Source organism: Peromyscus maniculatus, chromosome 17, assembly GCF_049852395.1.
Source record: "Peromyscus maniculatus bairdii isolate BWxNUB_F1_BW_parent chromosome 17, HU_Pman_BW_mat_3.1, whole genome shotgun sequence".
NCBI classification, from domain to species: Eukaryota; Metazoa; Chordata; class Mammalia; order Rodentia; family Cricetidae; genus Peromyscus; species Peromyscus maniculatus.
In genome coordinates, this window is record NC_134868.1 from 25,676,324 (window position 1) to 25,690,007 (window position 13,684).

The window sequence follows — 13,684 nt, forward strand, 5'->3', positions numbered from 1 at the left end:
AAGTTTGGCAGTTGCTTTCTTTTGTGTCCTGTGTATCCATGGACAGCATTCTGTCAGCAGTTAAGACAAGGGCAGTTTTTTGCCCACATGGCTAGCCTTGCCACATTGAAAGCAAACTCCATCTGGAGGTTCTTCGATACCTATCACCCTTTTTTGAAGTAAATTGGTGCTGCCAGGAGCAGACATGTCTCACTGTTGTGAAAAGCCTTATGTTATTAAAGCATTTTAAATGCCATATTCTGTAGGTCTTTGAAGTGTTTGAAGACCATCTGTCTATCTAAAATATATTTCTATATAACCTTGAAACATACCTAATGTGACTACAAGTTTGATTGTTATAGATGACTACTAACCTTAGTTTTCCTAAATGGTTTATAATAATAACTTTTAAGGAATAGAACTCTACATTACATTTTTAAATGAGCTGCATGGGTACAATACCTTAAACAAGAGTAGAAACATATATACAGTATAACAAAAATAACCTTAAATTGTATCAATATGTAAATACCCATTCCAAGGTAAAATATTTGACTCTAATGGTTGTTCAAAAGTAGATGTAACAATCCCATCATTTCTGTACTATATCCCTTCTTTTTCCCTTCAGAAAGAGATCCCTGAATCTATTCTCCTTTGCTCAGCTTTTTTCCTGACCATGACCAATAACAACTTGTAACCAATCCCCCTAAAGCATGGCAAACATCTATAACCTATCAAATGACTAAAAACCACCTACCCCACCTCTTGAGAATGTGGGTGTTGTGTTCTTTAGACTGCTTCCTGTTATCTGGGGGCAATGGCATCTTTGGGGGACCTTGAGAAAATTGGGATAATGGTTAAGTCCTGGGAGAACTAGCTGTATTATTTGTTGTCCAGTCTCTGTGTAATGGGAGAGAAAGTGCAGGGCTGACTGGAATATCTCAGTGAGGCTAGACCATCTCAATGAGCAGCTTTGAAGTTGTTCTGGATGCAAAATTTTGAGGAAACTGCAACAGAGGCTTCTGAGGCTGGATCACCTGGGATACTTGTTTTCATTGATGTCTGGTCCTTTTTTCTGAAAACACAAACTTTTAAAGGTAACATCTATATCTGCATTAAAACAAGTATGGAATGTGCTGTGTGCACAAATCAGTTAAAGATTTTTTTTGTATTATGTTTAAGCAGGTAAAAGGCATCTGTCAACTTTATAAGTCCATTTGGACTGTATAACTAAACCTCTATGCATGCCATATGAAAAGATGATATGTAATAATAAGTCATGAGGACTCTGTAGCCACCAAGATCTATCATGTGTCATCCAGTCTCAGAACTGTTCCCATATTTGAGGGATCAGCATATATGTCACCTGTCCTTTAGTCTTTCTTGGTTTCTTTCTTCATGTCTATAGTCAAGATTTCCAGGAGGTCTCCCCCAATCAGATCGGATCTTCATTAAGTTGAGGAGAACTATAACTTTTTGTTTCCTGTGGAAACAAAGGTGTAACATCTCTCCCAATGCAACGTATTTCCCAGCTTCCATTTTGAAACCAAGACATTTCAAAAGAATATAGCTGGGTTTAACTCAGCAATCCTTTCCATAATCCAACATCTCTCAGCAGCCGCCATTTGCTCATCAGCATTCAAAGACTCAAAGTCAGCAAAGCACCATACAGGACCCAGATGCCTTGTTTCTGTTTCTCATCTTCACATGACTTACTCTTCTTATATTACTTTCCTTTTTCTTTAAAGACTTGATGATTTTTAACTATTTTTTATGACTGTCTATAGCCATTTTCTTTTCTTTCTTTTTTTTTAAGCACCTGAGCCTACTTAAACATATTGTATTTGTTTAGAGGTCTTCTCCATCTGAACCTGACTTTTTGCACATTGGCAGCCTCCTCTGACTGTGTAAGCCAAATCTCAAACTACTAGGCTACTGCTGCCTGCTTAGCACATGGCATGCTGGTGGCGCCAGCCTACCCAAGAGACCCAGGAAGCCGCTTGCTTGTTCAGAACTTTTTTTTTTTTGACCCATAATTATGAATAGGCAATTTGACCCCTTCAGAAATACATCAGGTGCTGTCATTACCAGGGCCCCCCAACAAAATTGCAGTGCCTGTGGGTCACTGAAGGGCGTGGAGATAAATCACTCTGGAGACAGTTTCAGGGAACAGCGTCTGCTTTATCGCACACGAACAACCACTTATATAGTGGAGCCTGTCGACTGTGATTGGTTAGCACATTACCTCGGACCCAGTGGTGAGAGCTCAAGCCACCAGGGTCCCTGTGCAGAAGGAGATGTGGAGAGTGCAGACCCGTCCACTGGCCAGCTACTCAAGCGCAGTGTGCCGGGTAGGCTCACCACCATGCCTGCGTTTTCTGCTACAATCAAGACATCCGGAATGGGGATACTTCCTGTTTAAGACTCAAGGGTGAAGACACATTAGAAATAAAGACAGATGGCTGCTTGCTGATGGAGCTGATATCTGGAGACACTTCCTCCTCTTCAGTTGTGATTTTGTTGTGTTTTCACAGATCCGGTGAAACTTCATGGTCCTTCACAGCGGTTGTTATGTTCATCTAGTCTGAGTGCAAATTCCACTTGTCTACAATTTTATGTTATTGGGTTTTTTCCATCTATTTTGTATTGATGTTGATGGGGGTATTGCCTGCATCTGTCTGGGCACCATGTGCCTGCACTGCCCACAAAGGCCAGAAGAGGGCGCCAGATCACCTGGGACCAGAGTTGTAGACAGTTGTGAGCTGCCGTGTGGGTGCTGGAAATTGAACCTGGGACCCTGCAAGGGCAGCCAGAACTCTTAACTGTGGAGCCATCTCTCCAGACGCTACATTGAATTTTAAATCCTTTTTTATCATTATACCTTGTTCTGACAACGCTACTCTTTAAGGACAATGCATTTCCAAGTAGGAGTCTTCACATAGAAAGCCTCCCTTCCCTCTCTCCTTTATGAAACACGATGCTCTGTAGGGCAAGCCTTGCTCACAGTGCTGGAGGAGTCTCTGCTTAACTTTAGCTGTTTGCTCATGCCCTAGAACAGTGGTTCTCAACCTATGGGTCATGACCCCCGCAGGGGTCACATATCAGATAGTCTGCATACCACATACTTACGACTCCTAACGGTAACAAAATTACAGGTATGAAGTAGCAATGAAATAATTTTATGGTTGAGGGGGTCACCGCGACATGAGGAACTGTATTAAAGAGTTGCAGCGTTAGGAAGGCTGAGAACCACTGCCCTAGAAGAATGGCACCCATAGGAACATGCACCTGCCAGCCGCTGCTGATTCACCCGCTCTCGCCGTAGGTCGACAAGGAGACGAACACCGATGAAGCCGTGGATGGCAACCTGGCAGTTCGCCCCAAAGACCGCAGCAGCCTGGGCTCCCGACAGCACCCCTTCGTGAGGAACAGCATGATAGTGCGCTCGCAAACCTTCTCCCCCGGCGAGCGGAGCCAGTACATCTGCAGGGTAAGCAGAGCCGAGCTGCCGGAGCGCTGGCTGGCACTGGCGGCCTCTTCCCCTCCTGCAGGGAGTGGCCCACTGATGCCCGGGCACCCGGGCTGCAGAGCCGACTGGAGACAGGAGGTGTAGAATGTCACCCCCGGGGTCCTTTTCGGGGGCTCAAGGTCCCGCTGGCTCTAGTGTCATTGACTTGGCAAAGAAGTAAAGTTTAAGGGTTTAGATGCGAAGAATTGTTGAACTTCTGTGTTTAGAAACATAAAATGGCGTGAGAAATGTATTTTGAATATTTCGTATGCCTTTCTAAGCATGTTGATCTCGCCGAAGAGAAAATGTTAACTGGATTGTACAAAATTATGTTCTAAGACCTTGCGTCCCTGAATCAGACTCGTAGTCCCGGGAAGAAAATTGTGAAATTCATATCAGTTTCCCCAAAGTCGACCTTAGGAATTATTTATGGACTATAGTAAATGGATTTAATATTCCATACAACTAGATAGGTACTCTTAAAATTCTGAACTTACCAGGCAGTAGAATACTCACTGAGCACCTGCCGAGAAACAAAGACCCCGCCCCCTCCTCTTTTGTCAACTTCTGTTCTTGTCGATGAGCCAGACCATAATAATAAGCATGCTGAAGAAGCTGTGAGTTGCTATTGGTGGACTCAGTGCCCTGGGAAACAGAAGAGCAGGCTAGGGGGGTTGGAGTGACCCCCGCAGAGCCTGAGCCAGGGGAGGCGTGAGCATGCGCGATGTGGACAGCCCGGCCCTCCGCACTGTGCTTTAGAGAAAACAACCCACTGTTGGCTACAAGTCGAGAACTCGTTGTATCAGAAAAGAGTTCTCTTTCCACACAGATCTGATCCCTGCTACCAAAAGCCGGCTCTTTAAGTTCTTTCAGAAACTTAAGTTGAGAAAACCAAAGAATGGGGAGGAAATGATTTATGGAAGATGTTCTTAAAAGCACAGTGCACGGGCTGCGGATGTGGCTCTGTGGTTGATCGGTTCCCTGGCATGTGCGGCCCCGGATTTGATCCCAGCCCAGCAGTGAAGGGCAAAGGAGAGGGCGGTTCACGGGTCTCACACTACCTGCTCTGTTCTGTTGGTTATCTTGTGATTATTTCCTTTCCTCTCTTGTCTTTGGTCACCAGTTAAACCGGAGCGACAGTGACAGTTCAACCCTGGCCAAAAAATCATTGTTTGTGAGGAACTCCACGGAGCGGCGCAGCTTGCGGGTGAAAAGGGTGCGTATTCCCTCAGCCGGACTTGAACGCAAATCCCAGGAGGGTCAAATGTCAGCGTCCCCAGCTCTCGGGCTGGTGACCGAAGGCCCTGACCTCCTGGAGCTGCGGCTGTGAGTCACGTGCTGGGCCAGGTCTGATGTGCTGGGCCCTGGTTTGGCCCTGGGCTGATTAAGGTGGGAAACGGGTTTGCAGCGTCTTTGGAGAAGGTGGTTGCTGGGTCCCCAGTGTCAGTGAGTTGAGAGCCACCACCATCTAAAAACGGGGGCTTCAACGTCTCCACCATGTCCGGCTCTTGAGTGATTGTGGGAGGAGTTAAACCCAGGCACCTGCCCTGAGGGAGCAGATTTACAAAGGGTTCCCTTTCTTTTCTGAATTTCCTTCCTTTTCTGGCTTATTTTCTTTATTTTCCTTGTTTTTATTCCTTTCTTTCTTCTCTTTAGGCCTACTTAAGTTCTCCCCTTTAAAGTCTGATTCTGATAGACTATCCTGGTGCTTAATTAATGCCTTGCGTCTCTTTCTAATGATTTTCACATTGTGTCCTTCCTTAAGACATGCATGTACCATAAGAATGAACACATGGGTGCTTTGTGCAGGGTTTGCAGAGAGGAGGGGGGTGTCTTTTTTATTACCAAGTTAATAACTTGGATGAACAGTTATTTTTAGGCATTGGAAGTGAACATGGATAGGCCAGTTCTCACTTCTTTCTAAGTCACCTGCCTCCCAAAGCAGCTCTTGCTTTTAGGGGATGTCGGCTTCGGGGCATTTTAACCGCAAGTGTTCAGGACCTGAGTGGAGCTAGGTTACTCATAGCTTAGTTAAAAGAACTCCTCGAACTAGACATAGGTAAGTCCTGAAATGTTGCTTACGTTGGGGGTTTAGCTGGCTTTTAAGAAGGCAGATACGGGGCTGGAGAGATGGCTCAGCAGTTAAGAGCACAGGACCTGAGTTCGATTCCCAGCACCCACATGGCAGCTAACAACTGTCTGTAACTCCAGTTCAAGGAACCTGACAGCCTCACACAGACATATATGCAGGCAGAATACTAATGCATATAAAATAAAAATAAATTATTTAAAAAAAAAAAGAAGGCAGATACGGCTCAGTTAACTGCGAGGGTGGCATTCTGACTTAGGAGTCGCAGCGTGCAAACTGTGGAGAGGCCTTAAGAGCACAGAGCACTGCCAAGATTCACCTGTGTGGCTGTCACGGTGAGTCACGAGGTCGGAGAAGTCCCCTTGAAGCGCTGTACTGAGCCCTCCTCACACTGGCTCTCAAGAGCCACCTCTGCCAGCTCTTCACACGGTCTAAAGCAGCGAGGTCTACCCGTCCATGCTGTCCCCTTCTGTGAGAGAGCTCACTGTTGAGACTCGATTGCCAACACACCACTGCACACTAGTCCTTGTGGAGGCTTCACGCGCTTTTGCTGAAGTGCCTGTGTGTGTGCGTGTGTGTGTGTGTGTGTGTGTGTGTGTGTGTGTGTGTAATGGGCGTGTGCATACCACAGCGGATATGGAGAGTTGGTTCCTGTCTTCCGCCTCGCTGGGGCAAGGTCTCTTGTTTCGGCTGCTTCACTGCGCACTCTAGCCTAGCTGGTCTGGGAACTTCTGAGTAATTCTCCCATCTGCGTCTCCCAGCTTCTTATGTGAATGAGACGCATGCTACCACATCTGGCTTGTTGGCTTGGGTCATCTGCCCTGTGCGGCTAGCATGGTCACAAATGGGCCATCACCCTGGGGTGGGAAGAATTTCTGGCCCTGAAAAGCAAGTCATGTATTCGAGGTACTTGCACATTTAGATATTTCTTTCTTTATGGTGCATGTGTTGGAAGAGACGGGGATTGACTATAGGAACCTAGTAACAATGTTACAGAAGCCTAAATATTTAGTGATGAGATATAAGTCGGACAAGAAGGAGAGGGACCAGAAGACAAAGCTCTTCCAAGCTGGGCTGGGTGGTAGAGGCCTGTTCCGTGACGCTATTCCTGGGCAGACATCAGTGAGTACCCGTCTACTCATCCCAACAGACCCAGGATGAATACCACCAAAGGCCAGCTCTTTAATCTTGGAGGCACCTGCTCCAGAACCAGGCCCTTGTCTACTCCCAGGTACTTGGAGGCCAACTAGGAAGATCACAATTCAAAGACGGTATTCAAAGCGACTCTGGGGCCAACCTGGAACTTAGTAAAAACCGCCTTGAAATAGAAAGAGGGCTGGAGGTATAGCTCACTGGCAGGATGCCTAGACTTACAAGGTCCTGAGTTCAATTCCCAGTACCATTAAAGGAAAAATAAGTATTCCAGTTTGGGTGAGGCCTCAGTAGAGAGGACAGAAAGGTCCCCTCTGTTGCGTTTGTTACGACCACCCTGGTTACTCCAGGTCTGCAAACCAGAGTAGTTGTATCACATGGTACCCGTTCTCGGGAACTTTCCAGATTCCACCCCAGCTCCTTGTAGCCTTCCTTCAGTTATCCTAGTGGAAGTTCTTCCCCTCAAGTCAGTCTGACTCGCCCCTGGGCCCTCGGTCTCTCGCGGGCCTCTTGAGGTAGCGAAGACACCAATTCCCGGTTCCCTGCTGGGAACAGCCTCATGCCATCCTTCGCTCCAAGTCCTCAAGGCCAGAGACTGCATTCTGTTCCTGATACTCTGCCCATCACACACCTGCCAGCAGGCATTTGCTCCTGCCTAGCCCAGAAAGTAGATGGCGCACAGTTGGAAGTCAAGGAAGGAGCTGGACTGTAACCATCCGGACCTTAGGACAGAGTCAGTCTGCCCTCCATTCTGGCCAACACCCACAGCGTGGTCGGAAAGGACTGAGCTGCAGGGGGTTCTGGGTCCTGAACGGGAGGGTATATAAGTATTTTGTAATATGTTTTTCATTTAGCATGGGCACTTAAAATGGTTTTAATTACATTTGTTTATTTATTTGTTTGTTTGTTGGGAGGGGTGCCACTTCCTCTGTGGGGATCGGGGGACAACTTTGAGGATCTGGTTCTCTCTGTCCATGTGGGTCCCAGGGATAGAACCCATGTCGTCAGGCTGAGCCCTCTCCCCAGCCTAATGCCCACTTTTTAGATCTCCGTAGTTCAAAACGATCCAGCTTTGTTTCATGCTCAGCTACTAAGCGGCAGGCTGGCCTGATACCAGTTCCTGCCGTCCTCACGGGGACCCAGGCTGAGGGAGCTCCCATCTCGGGCTCACTGCTGTGTCCCCAGGAGGAGGGCAGAGGTGTACGGGTCTCACAGCGCCTTTGACAAGGGTCTGCCTGGAGGCGATACCTCTCCCACCACCCTGCCATTGGCCAAAGCGATCCTCGCGGCCCGTTATGCCTCCTGTCGTGTGAGGAGGGGCAGAGATAGTAACGGGGGGTCTGCTGCGTCTCCTCCGCAGGCAGTCTGCCAACCCACCCTCAGGAGGACTGCTCAGGAATGCCCGGCGCGCACGTCTCTAGACCTGGAGCTGGACCTGCAGGCCTCGCTCACCCGCCAGAGTCGCCTTAACGATGAGCTGCAGGCCCTGAGGGACTTACGGCAGAAGCTGGAGGAGCTGAAGGCTCAGGGGGAGACCGACCTTCCCCTGGGTGTGCTGGAGGATGAGAGATTCCAGAAGCTTCTGAAGCAAGCAGAGAAGCAGGTATGGAGCTCTGGGTCACACACCAAGAGGGGCTGGTACAGAAGCATCCTTGGGGTGGCGGGCACCGTGGAGCAGGGTCCCGACATAGGCATCTTCCCATCCTTTTCCTAGGACTTGGGGCATGGCCACCCCACCATTACAGTGCCCTTCCGACCCAAATATTGCTGGGGTAGTGGTTGTCCACTCAACCCCAGGCAGCTCGGTAGTCTCCTGACAGGAAGGGAGCGTGGTGGCATTTCAGTGTTTCAGCAAATGGTACACAGTGTTTACATTTCAACGCTCTGAAGATTCAGTTAGCCACCGTAACTATAAATACATTGCTAACTTTCATGTTTCTAAATTTTCACTTTCCTTCCTTGAAAAAAAAGATTACATTTCACTTTAACAGCATACGTTTGCCTTTCACTCTAAAAAACGTGAATAGAAAATAAGGTAAGATGGCTGAATAAACAAATACTTTGTTTTGTTTGGGAGGCATCTCAGTATGTAGCCCTGGCTGGCCTGGAACTTGCCATGTAGACCAGGCTGTTTCAGAGATTCACCTGCCTCTGTTTCCAGAGTGCTGAGATTAAACCACACACAGGTTGTATTGTCCTTATTGCAGGGTTTTTTGTTTTGTTTTGTTTTGTGGGGTTTGGTTTGTTTGTTTTTTGAGACAGCGTCTCACTGAACAGTTCAGGCTAATCTTTAAAAACACCTTTAATCTCAGCACTCAGGAGGCAGAAGCAGGTAGATCTCTGGGTTTGAGACCAGCCTTGTTTACATAGTGAGTTCCAGGACAGCTAGGGCTATGTGGACAGGCCCTGTCTCAAAAAGATAAACAAACAAAAAAAGAGAGAGAGAGAACATGTAATCCCCCTGCCTCAGCCTCCCAAGTCCTGGCATTACAGGCATGCACCATCCCTTCTACCAAAAATCAAATAGTTTAGAGGGATTTTTTTTTCTAATGTGACACCTAAATATCTGAGTATAATAATAATACTGGTTTATTCTCAGGGTTAGGATTTATATTTTGGCTTAGTGCGATCTGTATTCATTTCTACACATAATCTTTAAATATAGCTTTTCATACATCTGAAATGTTACAAGTGCCTAAACATTATTCCTTTCGTGTGGCCCTTTGGGCGGAAGTCTGAGGCTCAGCAGATAATTCTCTGAAGTATCTAATAGAAAAGGATCCCCCATAACAAGTTTCTCTTTTGAACAGAAAGGCTTGGTCCCACCTGGTGGCAGTGTTGGGAAGCGACTGGGCCACCAGGACACTGAGCTCCTCAGCAGAGGACCTGGTGGCTGAAGGGGCTGTTGAGAAGTGGGGGTCTGGTGGGAGAGGGGAGTCACCGGGGTGCCTTTGACAGGCCTTCCTTCCAGATAAGCCTGTGCTCCAGCGCCCACCCCCACAGCCATTTCCCGCCTCTGCCTGGGTTCAGCTGCGGCAGAGCCACTGGCCGGATCTGCAGCCCTGAGCCAGAGGAAACCTTTCCTCCCTTGAAGGCATTCTCTCGGGTGTTTTGCTACAGCAACAGAAAGTGGCTAAGGTGTGGAGGAGGAAAGAAGAGCCCAGACAAATTTGAGATTTAAAAGAGTCAATTTAGACAAATATCTAGGAAAATACAAGAACTAAGAAAGTTGAAAAATCCTGTCTCTTAAAGAAATGACAGCAAAATTTTAAAGTCTATCCATAAAGAAAACGTCAAGTCACTATTAAATTCCACCCAATTTTTAAAGAACAAATTGTCTCAATTTCATGCACTCAGAGAGAACATGGCACCCTTAAATCTGTGTTGTAGCAAGAATCTTAAAAGGTCTTATTAATAAAATCAAACCTGATGCCAGGTATTGGGGTGAATGCTGGAAGATCAGAGAAACAGAACAAGCTACAGCTTCCTCACCTCGTCAGTTCCTCAGCTGATCCTGTTTCCTCAGACTGGAAGCCTCTGAGTCCTCATCCGAATGGATCTCAGCTGAACTGCTGCTCAAAAGCCTGAAAGTTTAACCAGGCCCTAGTTCCTGGTCCTCACGCCTTATATACCTTTCTGCTTCCTGCCATCACTTCCTGGGATTAAAGGCATGAGTCACCATGCCTGGCTGTTTCCAGTGTGGCTTTGAACTCACAGAGATCTGGATGGATCTCTGCCTCCAGAAAGCTAGGATTAAAGGTGTGTGTGCCACCATTTTCTGGCCTCTGTATCTAGTGGCTGTTCTGTTCTCTGACCCCAGATAAGTTTATTAGGGTGCACAATATTTTGGGGAACACAATATCACCACACTATGTGGCTAAATCCGTGATTCTAAAAGAGAAGATAAGCCAGGTGGTGGTGGCGCATGCCTTTAATCCCAGCACTCGGGAAGCAGAGGCAGGCGGATCTCTGTGAGTTCGAGGCCAGCCTGGTCTCCAAAGCGAGATCCATGAAAGGCGCAAAGCTACACAGAGAAACCCTGTCTCGAAAAACCAAAAGAGAGAGAGAGAGAGAGAGAGAGAGAGAGAGAGAGAGATAGAGAGAAGATACTATTCAAAGGAGACTCACATGCTGATTTCACTATGACTGGAAATGCAAAAGCCCTCCCTACAATACCAGTAAACAGAATCTAATGACATATTTTAAAAACATTTTTACCATATTGAACTGTGGGAGGATATTTAAATATTAAAAATTTTATTAGTACACTCACTTAACAGACTTCAGAGGGAAACTATCAGTCAACTTGATGGGTGTAAGCAAATACTGATAAAATACAGTGGACATTAATATTTAAAACTCTTAGTGAGCAAGAAGATGGGACATTAACCTTATGTAAACTAACAGAAACCAAATGTAATCCTAAGCAAAACAAACACAAAGTCATCTCTTCAGAATCAGCTGAGTGAAGTAGTGCACGCCTTTAAACCCAGCACTTCAGAGGCAGAGGCAGGGGGATCTCTGTGACTTGGAGGCCAGCCTGGGCTACATGGTAGCTCCAGGCCAGCCAGGGCTACAGAGTGAGACCCTGTCTCAACAAACAAACAAAACAACAGCAACCAACGTAAAATGAGACGCAGACTGTCTTAGTCAGTGTTTAGTTGCTGTGAAGAGACACCAAGACCAACTTGACTCACGAAAGAGAGCACTTAGTTGGAGCCTTGCTTACAGTTTCAGAGACTTACGCCATCGTCATCACTGGCGGGGAGCATGGTGGCGCACGGGCATGGTGCTGGAGCAGGAGCTGAGGACCCCATCCTGATCCGTAGGCAGGGAGACGGGGCCTGGTGTGGACTTCTGAACCCTCACCCAGTGACACACCTCCCCGACAAGGCCACGCCTCCTAGTCCTTTCAAACAGTTCCACTCCCTGGTGACCAGCCATTCAAATACGTGAGCCTTTGGGGGGCTTTCCCATTCAAAACACCACAGAGACTCAGCCCCCCCCCCAGCGTTGTGCCCACAGTGCTAGTCAGCGCCATTAAGAAAGCAAAATGGCTGGAAAGAAGAAGAAAAGCTCTTGTTCTTGACAATCAGAAAAGCAGGAAAAATGAACAAGTTATTACCTATAGTAAGAGCGTTTATAAGATGAGTGACAAGGAGTGACGCCGTCTGTTCTGCGTCTCTTAAGCAGAGCATCCTGGTCAGGAGAACGTGGGGGATGGGGGCGCTTCTCAGGGCAGACAGGAGGCCGAGGGCTGGCGTCAGGGCCAGGGTCTGATCTTAAGGCACCTGCCTTAGGGCCCACTCCCGCCATGGAGGCCGCACCACCCTAAATTTCTAGTCCTTTCCGAATCAGCACCACCACTTAGCAGCAAAGCCTCCAACGTGAGCGCTGGGGGGCGTTTTGTATTTGACCCGTAAGATATTTCATGTACCAGCTAGAAGAACTAGAAAACTGCAGTGTTGACGTTTGTACCATTAGCAAAGAATAGCATCAAATATTAAATTCAATATGCAGTATAGGGAAATTACCAACTTTTGTCAGTAAGGACAAAAGCCCCTACCGAAACACACCACATTCTTATAAGACAGGGTTCAAGATGCCTTCCTGTAAGGGCTGGTTACTAAATACGTTCAACTCTGGGGCCATCATGTGGCCTAAGCCACCATTATGAGGCTTTGCTATTTTACCACAAAAGTAACCACCAAGAATTCTAAGTAAGGGTACTTCCTGCTCTTCCAGAGGACCTGAGTTCAGTTCCCAGCACCCACATAGGCAGTTCACAGCTGCCTGTAAGTAAGCTGGGGTGGGGCACATCTGACCCCTATGACCTCCAACAGACACATACATACACATAGTTAAAAATTAAAATAAAATCATTAAAAGAATTATAAATACATGACTATGGCAGTATTCTAACAAAACTTCATTTAAAAAATAAATGACAGACCATAGTTTATCAATCACTAATACAGAAGAATTACCATGCAGGGATTGTTTTCCAAAAATGTACCATACAGTCTCTTTCCAGGCAGAATGCCTATTTGCATTTTCATGGATATTAAAGAAAAATCTGAAGAAGGAAAACAAGGGAGGAGATTCTCTCTACAGAAGTCAGGATTTATTAAAATAGTCAAGAGTAGTTCAACAGTGTGGGATCCAGACGAGGCAAGAGACTGGTCATGGTATTTAATCAGTGGTTCTCAGCCTTCCTAATGCTGCGACCCTTTAATACAGTTCCTCACGGTGTGGGGACCCCCAACCATAGAATTATTTCATTGCTACTTCATAACTGTAATTTTGCTACTGTTATGAATCATAATGTAAATATCTGTTTTCTGATGGTTTTAGGGAGACCTCTATGATAGGGTTGTTCAATCCCCAAAGAGGTTGCAACCCACAGGTTGAGAGCAGCTGTATTAAATGGAGCCCAGGAACAGGCACACTTGTGTGTGGAACACTGCTGTGTGTAACAGTTCTATGATCTAGGAGGTCATTCTATTCGTAGAATTACCCAATTGTTAGCATTTTATTATCACAGGTTCCTGTATAACAGTGGGTACTGGCTTAAGTCCCGGCCTGGTGTATGGCCAGCGATGCTCAGCACAGTTGCCATACAGACGCTCCTTGAGTCTCACAGGTCATGTGATTCTGCAGTCTCCACCCAGCCATAACTGAGGACAGCCGAGTGAAGTTACCTCGCCAACAGTTAGCTAACGCTGCATTGCATGTGTTTCCCTCACAGAGCAGGTCCTACGCAACATACAAGGTGATGTCCACATATATGAGGCAGATCTGATCCCTGGAGCTCAGAACAGCCTGGAGACCCTGGAGATCATGCCTTTCCAGTTTGGATTTAAACACTCCAAGGTGTGCTGGGATGTGGAGTGAATGAGGCCCTGGCCTGAGGGTGCACACCTGTAATCCCAGCGCTAAGGAGATAGAGGCAGAAA

At 46.9% G+C, this 13,684-nt stretch overlaps 1 protein-coding gene across 2 annotated transcripts in view; it reads left to right on the top strand.

Moving 5' to 3' along the window:
- The window catches only part of Wwc2 (WW and C2 domain containing 2), a 178,546-nt gene that overhangs the window by 154,136 nt on the left and 10,726 nt on the right, over positions 1 to 13,684 (top strand). For both annotated transcript variants that reach the window (XM_006970956.4, XM_042262852.2), the window contains exons 19-21: positions 3,305 to 3,469; positions 4,611 to 4,703; positions 8,089 to 8,331. In XM_006970956.4, coding sequence (XP_006971018.2) covers positions 3,305 to 3,469; positions 4,611 to 4,703; positions 8,089 to 8,331 — 501 coding nt within the window. The remainder of the gene's footprint in view (positions 1 to 3,304; positions 3,470 to 4,610; positions 4,704 to 8,088; positions 8,332 to 13,684) is intronic.